An 11,359-nucleotide genomic window follows, 5' to 3' on the forward strand; every position below is an offset into this window, starting at 1 on the left:
CTGTGCCCACCCCTCGCTCAGCCAGTGAGCGGGAACCGGTCTGCATATGGGATCCGAACCCTCGGTGGGAGCGCCGCCGTGCCCCCAAGCGGCGCACTGTAGCAGTGCGCCACCGGGCCGGCCCTACATTAAGATTTTTAAAAATTATTTTATTATGAGAGGGATATCTTTGGCTCTACTTTGGATTTCTTGTATTGTATCTCTACTTTTATAATACACACAAAAAACCCATTTTGGTATATTCTATATTGAATAGATGTTTGTTATTTTCTCGTTGTAAACCAATTAAACCTTATAAGATATGCTAATATTTTTATATAATATGTCCAGAAATCACTCCAGTTTTGAATATGGAATGGACATTTTGAAATTTTAATTACCCTGTTTTTAATATATCAAAAATATTGATAGTCTACAAATGTTTATTGAGTACCTACTAGAGGCCAAACAGTGTTCTAGAAACAGGAGATCTAGTGCAAACAAAGAAGTGTCTTGGCCCTCTTGAGCTTATACCTTTTTTAGTGGAAAACAGAAAACAAAGAAAAAAAAGAAAAGGAAAAGAGTAAGAGATCAGAGAAATACAAGGGTTAGAGATTTGGTTATTCAGGTGGAGTGGCTGTGGAAGGGTTTAGGTGATATTTAGGTGGAGAACTAAAGTAAGTGAGGAAGTGAGCTACAGAGACACCTAGAGGAAGAGTGCTATAGGCAGAAGGAACAGTAAATGTAATGGCCTTAGGGTAGCCTGGTGACTTTGAGGAACAGCAGGAAGGCCACTGTGGCAGAAGTATCGTGAATGGAGGGGAGAGTGGAGGAGATGAGATCAGAAAGGCCATGATAATCACTTCTTACTCTGCATAAGAAAGGAAGCCATTGGAGAGTTTTGGAGGAACAGTGACATGTTTGATTAATGTTGTAAAAGGATCATTTCTTGAAGTTCAATAACTTTACCATGTGCCTTGGCATTCTTCATTCTGTGTAAGTTTTATAGTGTATCCTTTCAATTTGCTTATTCTTTTTTTTTTTTTTTTTTTTAGTTTTCTTGTACAATGCCTTTTAAGATATTTTCCTGTTTTACCATTTTAGTTCTGTTGTTCAGGTTCACCAATTATGCAAATGTTGCATCTCCCGTTTTTCTTTTCTATACCAATTGTTTGCCCTTTTAATTTTTGCTTATTCCAGTTTTTATTTTGTTTGCGTTCCACAAACTTTTCTTTCATGTTTCTTACTGTGTCCCTTCAATGTACATTATTTTTTTGAGATGTTTTCATTGTAGCATTTCTTTTCATGATGCTTTTTGCCTCTTCACCTTTTACCTGAGATTTGTGTGTTCATATTTGTTTTCTGTAACCCAACATAGCTTCCTTGAGATCTTATGGTTTTTCTCTGATCTATTATTTTTTAAAGAGGTGAGGTTTGTTAACTTTTTATGGAAATATAATCTTTTTGCAAATTTTGAAAAGTATTCCTTTGGATGTATTTGGTGTTGATTTTAATCTGTCACATGTAAGTGATTTTCTTGGTAAATGTTTTTCATTTGACTTTGTTTTTTCTGCCTTTCCCTTCATTATCATATATTTGTATAGATGCTATGATGATCCATTTTGATTATTTCTCATCTTTAAATGTACAAATTTCTTCATTGACCAGTTATTTGAAGACAGTTTCTGGCTCTATAGGGCCAAGGTCATGTTCTGCTGAAAGAATTTTTTTAGTATCGTATACCTTCGTATAATGTATGCTATACGAAGTTATTACGATACAAAAGTATTTATCCAGTAAATATAAATCTTAATTCAGAAGCCGCTTTCGCAATTCTTATAAGACTTCCCTGCATCTTAGAAAGTGTGCCAGCTTCTAACAATGGTTATGCCTTGGCAGGTACTCAGTATTTGAAGAATTAGTATCAGAATTATCTTTTTTTTAACCTGCTTATACCTTATCTGGTTTCTTCTGCTGTTATTCTCACTCCTCTTTTACCTTGTCTTCCAGCATGAGTGGCTGCTGTTGTTTTTCTACTTCTGAATCCTTTTGTCAACTTCCAGTTTTTGCCTTTTCTCTGGTAACTGTTCTATTTGGCATAGCCCTAGGACTTCCTAATCTGTGTCAGTCTTCAAAGACAGTACCAACTAGACTGTTTTTTCCTATTGGGTGGGTGTCAGATATATAATAATCATATATATGTATATATGTAACTGTATTATACATGTACATTCTTTTAATTATTTGCTAAGGGACTCTCAGGAGAAATAGTCTTGAGGGTACTTTAAAAATTTGTGGAAAAATAGAATTAAAAGATAATTTTTCCATGAACTTTTTGAGGTACCATCATTTATTTTGAATCAGGATAACAAATGCCTCAGATGTTTTATAATTTCAATTTCTGTGTCATCTGCATATCTACATCTATTTTTATGTTTTTTACCTGCTTGCTTTTATTTCTTGGTATGCCTACTATTTTCTGATTCATTGCCACAAGTGTATGATAAATAACAAAGGCTCTGGATGATGTTATTTTCTTCCACAGAAGTTCTGCCCTAAACTCTGAGAGACAGCTAGTGTGGAGACAATCACTTGATCCATTCCGGGACTGAATCGTCCCAAACTGGGTTGCAGTCTTTGTAATCTATAATCTACTTTTGACTCACTTCCACTCTTAGTGGTAGCCCTCAACACAAGTCTCAACTGATGATCTCATAGAAGTGGAGAGTGGATTAGTGGTTACTAGAGACTGGTAAGGGGAGGCTGGAGGGGGATGGAGAGAGGGTCGTCAATGGATACAAAATTATAGAGAGATAGAAAAAATAAGGTCTAATGTTCTATAGCAATATAGAGAAACTACAGTCAACAGCAAATTATTGTATAACTTCAAGTAGCTAATTGAGAGTATTTTGAGTGTTCCCAACACAAAGTGGTGACAAATATTTGAGGTGATGTATGTACTAAATACTCTGATGTGATCATTGCACACTGTATAAACATATCCATATATCACATTGTACTCCATAAATTTATACAATTATCATGGGTCAATTTTTGAAAAAATAAAAAGAACAAAAGAATTTCAGAGACAGTAGATTAGAGGTCACCAGAAACTGGGGGGAAAGAATAATGGGAAATTATGGCTTAATGGGTACAGAGTTTATGTTTAGGATGATGAAACAATTTTGGAACTATATAGAGGTGGTAATCACACAGCATTTTGAATATAATCAATTCCACGCAATTGTAGGTTCAAAAATGCTTAAAATGGCAGTCCTTATGTTATATATATTTTACCACAATAAAAAAAAATTTTAAAGTTTTAATCAGTATACTGGAGCCTCAAATTGATGAAACTGATGACGGTGGGTAAATAAAAGAAAAAGACTTGAGTTAAAAAAAAAAAAAGTCCCAAATGAAAGCCTGTGATATTACTAGGGGCCCATCTCCTAGGATAATCTATAAGTTTTTACTCCTAAGTACAGTGATACTGCTGTAAACTCTGGGGTGCTCTTCAGTTTTTTCACTTGGGTTCTTGACTTCCTGCCCTGTGAATGTTAAGAATTTGACAAATTCCTTGAGGAGAAAACTGCTGGTGTGGTGCCCATTTCTCTGTGCATCTATTTTCTCAGGGATCTTGGTTCCTCAAATTCTGGCTGCCTTGGCCACCCACTGCTCTGATTTCCTTGCCCCATGCTCATCCTCCAAGATTGAAAAATGCTTCTAGGGTAAAAGCAACTTACAGAATGCTGACTTATTTGTCTGAACTTCTTCACATCCAAGCTGCATTGGAAGTCCTCTGCTGCCATCCTACAATTTTTTTGTGTGTGTATGTATTTCTGGGGTTTTCAGTTGTTCTCAGTGGGAGTGTGATCTTCTGCAAGCTACTCCTTCATAGCCAGAAATAGAATATCATCTTCTAGGATTTATTAAGATGGGGTTTGCCTTTCTGTTGCTAGTATGTCTTGTCTCTTTCGGTAATTTTGAAGAGAAGGAATGCAAATTATCTTATTCCCCCATTTAAGACTGGAAGGCTGAGGATGTATTCTTTTGTTTCTTCTAGTCAATTAATATGTAGGAAGCAAGGTGAATTTAGAGTATGTTTTAGGAAACTGAAACTACCTTCTGAAAGGAAGTCCTAAAGTAGTGGGGTTTTTCATAAAGAGGTGAAGTGAATAGGATGCATGAAGAAGAAATTGGAACATCTGGTATGTGTCAGGCTCTGAGCCAGGAATTATATGTATTTTAAAAAGTTAATGTATATACCATGCTTTTAAGTTAGATATAATGATTTCCATTTTATAGATTTAGAAGCTGTTGTGCCAAAATTTAACTTATATACCTTTTCGGTATTATGATGAGGAAAGGATGAAATGAAAGGATGTTGGGATTGTTATATTATTTAATGTTGAAACTTTGCTTTAAATGTTTATCTTAGAAAGAGCATAAAAAGATTATTGACTGGGACATATTAATCTTTCCTAATTACTCACACTTACCAGAAATTTGTTAAGACATAAAAATCAATTGTCCCTTCAGCTAATACATGCTTACCCTAATTTTACATAAAGTACATAAAAGCTCATAAACTCGTTTATGCAAGTTTTAAATTACAGTCCTAAAAACTGAAAATTTCAGAATAAGTGTCAAATAACAGAGAAACTGTTTAGTTGGGTAATAATTATGAGTACTGTGGAAAAATGGAGAAGTGCTTTTGCTAAAATGGTAAAGACATTAAAAAATGAAATGAGTGAAAATTTTGTGCACTAACACAACTATGTAATAAAATATTCCTGTATACTTATCTAATAATAAGTGTTTCACTTAGGTGATAACTCTTGTGTTAAAATTTTGGGGTTATGATTTCCTTTTAAAAAATATTACTACAGTTTTTTAAAACTTTAAATGAAGAGCAAAGAACATTGGTAAGTACTTACCTGACAAAAAATAAACTTATAAAAAGGTGTAAAGAGAATCCTATCTTCCTGAGAGTAGGGACTTTGTCTTATTTACTGCTGTGTACCTTCATTCTGAAATATTACCATACTAAGTAAATATTCATTAAATGAATGAAAACGGTGATGTTTTCTTTCTTTCTTTCTTTTTTTTTATTGAAACATAGTTGATTGTACATGTCAGTGGGGTATGATGTTGAATATCAATACCTTGTGCAATATGTTGTGTTCAAATCCGTATAACTACTATATCCTTCATTAAACAATGTAATCAATTTTTGTGGCCCTTTACCAATTCCTCCTTTTCTCCTCCCCCTTTCCCACCTCTGGCAACCTTAGTTCTGTCCTCTTCTCTTGAAAGTTCAATGTATTATTGTGATTGTTGTATCTTTCTTTCCTTTTTGGTTATTTTTTATTTTTTAGTTCCCACATATATATGAGGATATGTGGTACTTCTCTTTCTGTGCCTGGCTTCTTTCACTTAACATAATTTTCTCTAAGTTCATCCATGTTGCTGTGAATGGCAGTATTTCATTCTTTTTTATGGCAGAGTAGTATTCCATTGTATAAAATATACCACATTTTCCTTATCCAGTCATCCAACAATGGACATTTGGGGGCTGGCCAGTTAGCTCATTTGTTTAGAGTGCATCCTTATAACAGCAAGTTACAGGTTCAGATCCCTGTACTGGCCAGCCACCAAGAAAAAAAATGTTCTTAGTTTTATGGTAGAAAATGTTCTTTTTTTAAAAAAAAACCTGATTAGAGATTGGTTTAATTTTTACTGCTGTGGTTTATTCTTATAGGCTATGTATTTTCTACAGATTCCTTAATGATGCAAAGGTGTTGTAAAGTCAGTCAGAGACTTTCCTAACAATGAGTTATTCTTTTAGAACCACATGATCAAAGAACTGGAGGCCCGTGTGCAGCAGCTGACTGGAGAAGCAGAGAATAGTAATTTACAGAGGCAGAAGTTAATTCAAGAAAAATCAGAACTTGAAAGATGTTACCAGATAACTTGTAGTGAATTACAAGAAGTAAAGGCAAGGTATTGTCTGAAATCAGATATCCATCAGATGTAGCCATAAAGTGCTGATATTAACTCTAAATTATCTGCTAATATTAATCATACCTTGTGCATTTAACCTTGGGAGGTTTCTAACCTAAATACCCCTGTTTATTTTTTTAAAGTCTTTTTTTAACATACAAGCATAACATTTAGAAACAGTTGATAAAAATGGGGATACTTATTTGGTTATTGAAAGATAATGTATTTGGATTTAGTTGATCAGAAAGTTCCATTTTAGGGATTGGTTCTAAATATATTGGAATTCTATTTCATTCTTAATGCTTTTAGGCGTAACACATTGCATAAAGAGAAAGATCATCTTGTAAACGAGTGTGAGAAAAACATGAAACTATTACAAACCAAATATGATGCTGACATAAACCTTCTGAAACAAGAACATGCTCTTTCAGCTTCAAAGGTATTAAAATGCTGGTAGTTACATCCACACAAAGTAATTATTTACCTTATTCAGCCTGTAGCCATGTGTCTCTATATATACACCTAAATAGCCAGGTAGAGGCTAATTATTTGACATTTCATATTAGTCTCTTTCACTTTATTATTGAAATAACTGAAACTTCAAGAATTCTTGTTGGTATTTAAAATGTTGAAAATGCTAAATGTCTAATATGTAGCAGAACACAAATATTTAATAAACTAAATTCTGCAATAATAAATAAATTAACCCTTTTATGTACCAAAGTTTTTAAAGGAGGAAACATACAAATTGTGAGAAGAAATGCTTATTTGTGTTAATAGTACACTTTGTAGAGTACTAAATACATTATTATTATTTTGAAATCTTGGTTCTGTTTTAGCTTTATAATAAATTTTAAAAGTTTTCTGTAAACCTATTATTTTTATATCAGTGTTACATTTTCACAACATTAAATACTGTGCAGAATTTAAATTTATATTTTTACTTTAAAAGATTAACTTTTATACTGTCTTTTAAAGACATTTTTCATTCAGATTTATGGAAATTTTAATTCTGATTGACCTTTTGGGAGAAAAAATGCATATATTTTAAATAAGTTATAGGATGTTACAAAAATCAATATTCTGCTTTTTATTCTTCATCTTAAAATCCTTCTAGACATCTGGTGTGATTGAAGAATTAGAACAGAACATCTGTCAATTAAAACAGCAATTACAGGAATCAGAACTTCAAAGAAACCAACAATTAAGAGTGAGTTTTATATTTCTACACAAAGAACGATGGCCAAAACACACCTTTCCTTTTCTTGATTTATACGTATAAATGAGAATCAATTAAAAACAAAACTCATAAATGCAGGTAGTCAATTCTGATTCTTTATTTTATTGCATAATTTCTTTTTTTTGTCCTTTTTGAGACTGGCCGCACCGTGCTCAGCCAGTGAGCGCTGTGAGCACACCAGTCATCCCTATATAGGATCCAAACCTGCGGCGGGAGCACTGCTGCGCTCCCAGCGCCGCACTCTCCTGAGTGCGCCACGGGCTCGGCCCATTATTGCATAATTTTTCATTTTATTTTTTTTAACAAAGGTAGACACTAATGAGATCTAGAGAATAAAGGACAATAATTTTAGTTTGAAAGATCTTTTTTTTGAGATTTGTTGGTAAAGACCCTACTTAAGTATATTATTATTTTAGAATAATTTCCCCCTTTTAAGTTATTATCTTCCAGTCTTCATAATTCCCCCACCTGCATCCCTGTCTCTCTCTTTTGCACTTTTTAGATCTTTCCTTTTCTCTCATGGTCAAAAAGTACCTAGGACTGGTATATGATAAAACTTCAAATTTATCATTTCCATGTTGAAACAGTTGGTCATTTAAAAAGTAATCTTCTAATCCTAAGGGTCAGGAAGGTTATCTTACACTGTAAAGTAGGTACTTTTGAGTAACATCTTCAGATAACTAAAGTTTTGTTTTTTTTCTTTTCCCCTTTAAACTTTTATTTTGTCGATATACAATGTGGTTGATTATTATGGCCCATCACCGAAACCTTCCTCCCTCTTCCCTCTCCCCCCTCCCACCCAACAATGTCCTTTCCGTTTGCTTGTTGTAACAACTTCAAAGGATTGTAGTTGTTATATCTTCTCCCCCCTCCCCCCCGGTTATTTTTTTTGTGTGTGAGTGAATTTATTTATTTATTTTTAGCTCCCACCAATAAGTGAGAACATGTGATATTTCTTTTTCAATGCCTGACTCGTTTCACTTAATATAATTCTCTCAAGGTCCACCCATGTTGTTGCAAATGGCAGTATTTCATTTGTTTTTATAGCTGAGTAGTATTCCATTGTGTAGATATACCACATTTTCCGTATCCACTCATCCGATGATGGACATTTGGGCTGATTCCAGCTCTTCAATGATGGACATAGATAACTAAAGTTTTATGCTACTCATAGTTTTACTTGTAGCTTAGAAAATTGAGCAGGTAGGGCTTTCTTAATAATGTACAAAACTTTGAACTAAAGTTTAACATCAAGTTGATTAATTGATTTCTTTAGATTACTAATTTTGACTCTAGTAGCAATTTAAGGTATAATAAAAATAAACATTTATCATTCACAGGATCAAGAGAATAAGTTTCAAATGGAGAAAAGTCATTTAAAATGCACCTATGAAAAGAAGGTAATTATTATTAATTTATCATATGTTTTCAAATGACTAGAAGAGGGGAGCTCAAATGATCTCATTACAAAGAAATGATAAATTTTGGTGATGATGAATTTGCTAATTACCCTTATTTGATTATTATATGTTGTATACATGTGTTAAAATATAATATTGTATATTTAATTTTAAATATACAATACACAGCAATTAAAAAATAAATTTAGGGCCGAGCCTGTGGCGCATCGGGAGAGTGCGGCGCTGGGAGCGCAGCAGCGCTCCCGCCGCGGGTTCGGATCCTATATAGGGATGACTGGTGCGCTCACAGCACTCACTGGCTGAGTACAGTGCAGCTGGTCTCAAAAAGGACAAAAAAAAAAAAAAAATTAAATAAAAAGTAAAAATATTATATAATTCCTGGGGGTTATTTTGTATTATGTTGTATTATATACACAATGAGAACTTTAAATATGTAACTAAACCAATGAACATAGAACAATGAAAGAATTGGATATTACTTAAAAAATTGATTAATTGTTTCTTGTCATTTAGAATAGTGAGGATTTCTACTGACATATATTGGTATCCCTGTTATTGATAACAGCTCAGGGGCTATTGACACACAACACCTTAGGCAGTAAAGTACAGAGTTCTATATATTTGTGAGTATCAAACTTCAGTTTTGAAATTGTTGTTTGCTGTAAGACCTGGAAAGTAAGAGAGTAGCTGAAATAGCAAAGGTTTTATTGCTGCTTTTGTACTTACTTGCTGTTCTAATATTTACCAAATTAATCCACTTGTAAAATACATACATAATGGAAATGAGAAAAAGGTTAACCCTTCAACTAATGAAAATACATGCCAATTAAAATTAAACATGGTTTATATCAAAATACCTAAAACACTTTGTAATACCACATCTTATCTACCCATATAGTTACTCAGCGGATGTCCATTAAATATTTACATTGGTCAAGGAATCATACTAAGTACTGGGGCAGCATTGAGCATGAGTTAGACATAGACTCTGCCTTCTAAGAGCTTATTGTATAGGAAGAAGAATGTTTCTGTCATTTAGAAAAGTATTTCTATTGACATGTATTGACCTGCACGTGCGCTCTTTAAAATTATAATAAATTTTCTTCTTGCTGCTGTTTTAATATATCTTAATGCAAGTTCTTAAGTATATTTTATGTCTACAAAATGATATCTGAGCAGGAAGGGGAAATGTTGCTTTTATTATAATAAAGAATTATTTTTCAGTTCCTACTGCTGAGCCGTGCAACTTCATAAATATTTTACTTACCAGAAGAAGAACATGCATTATCATAAGACTTGCTCCCACTGTATAAGGCATCTGGATCCTCTGGGTGTACTTGTTAGTCCATTGTTCATTATTTGGGCAGATCTCTGTCTTCCTGTCCATTAAAGAATGCCTTCTTGGCCTCCTGCTGCATTACACTTTGTGGTTAGCCCTTTTCCTGAGAGCTGGTATCTGACCTGTGAGATAGATGTGCCAGTGGCAAGGAGAAAGGCCTGTACTGACTAATTGTAAATGAGTACAGACCTATCCCAAACTTCTTTCTTTATCTTTATTTGATTCATTTTTATTTCTTTATTTTCATACAAGTACTATTTATTTTTCTCCTTATTATACATACCTGTGGGGTACAATGTTGATTTTCAATAATTGTGTACAATGTGTGGTGGTTAGATCGGTATAGTTAGCTTATTTGTCATTACAATACACAATTATTCTTTGTGTCTCTGACCAATTCCTCATTAGCCCCCCTCCCTCTGCCCCTCCCCTCCCCTTTTCCTCCTCTGGTTTTCTAAAATTTCAACATATTACTGTGATTGTTGTTTCTTTCTTTCTCTCTGTCTTTCTTTATTGTTCATTCGTTTATTTATGGATTCAGCTCCTGGTTATGAGTGAGAACATGTGGTATTTTTCTGTACCTGGGTTGTTTCACTTAGAATCATTTTCTCCAGTTTCATCCATGTTGCTGCAAATGGCAGAATTTCATTCTTTTTTATGGCTAAATAGTATTCCATTTTGTATATTTACCAAATTTTCCTTGTCTTAACTATATACAGAACTTTTCATTGTGTAGTTCACTTGAATGACAGAATTTGAGAGGCAGTGTGTGACAATGTTTGTAAAATAGGTTTGGTGTTGAATTGTAGTTCTATTTCCTACTTTGCTGCTTGCTAGCTGTATGAACACGGTCAACCAAATGAATTCTTCTGAGCCTCAGTTTTCTCTACTATAAAGTGGGGATAAAAATAGCCTCTAACTCAGAGGATTGTTAAAGGAGCTAAGATATAGGAGGTGACCAGCCTATTACTTAATAATTGTATTATTTCTAATAACAGGGGAGGATTTATGGTTTGACTGGTCTAATCCCAACATTATATAAATGAGAAATCTAAGGCCAGACAATCTAAGTGGCATATCCAAAGCTATCCAAGCATTCTCTCATATCAGCAGATCAGGTTTAGAACTTTTCATTTTAATTTCTCTACACAACCATCAAGCTATTTTATTATGTCAGTGGGAAACCAATTTCACCCTTCAAAAGAGTAGATTATATTGTGGGACATACATATCACGAAACTAATTATATCCATCTGCACTCTTTTGTTCATGGAATACTGTAGGCCTGGGCAGGGCTTGATCTACTCCTCTTAAAGTATAGCTCTCAGCCCAGCCCTTCCCAGGGCTCAGTACAAGAAGCTACTTGATCACAGTAAT

General features: G+C 33.8%; 1 protein-coding gene across 1 annotated transcript in view; it reads left to right on the top strand.

Moving 5' to 3' along the window:
• Window positions 1-5,833: 5,833 nt before the first annotated feature.
• LOC103606719 (centrosomal protein of 112 kDa-like) overlaps window positions 5,834-11,359 on the top strand; it is a 74,089-nt gene continuing 68,563 nt past the window's right edge. Inside the window, exons 1-4 of the mRNA XM_008591268.1 lie at window positions 5,834-5,982; window positions 6,292-6,421; window positions 7,100-7,192; window positions 8,563-8,622. Coding sequence (XP_008589490.1) covers window positions 5,834-5,982; window positions 6,292-6,421; window positions 7,100-7,192; window positions 8,563-8,622 — 432 coding nt within the window. The remainder of the gene's footprint in view (window positions 5,983-6,291; window positions 6,422-7,099; window positions 7,193-8,562; window positions 8,623-11,359) is intronic.

Source organism: Galeopterus variegatus, unplaced genomic scaffold, assembly GCF_000696425.1.
Source record: "Galeopterus variegatus unplaced genomic scaffold, G_variegatus-3.0.2 Scaffold6797, whole genome shotgun sequence".
NCBI classification, from domain to species: Eukaryota; Metazoa; Chordata; class Mammalia; order Dermoptera; family Cynocephalidae; genus Galeopterus; species Galeopterus variegatus.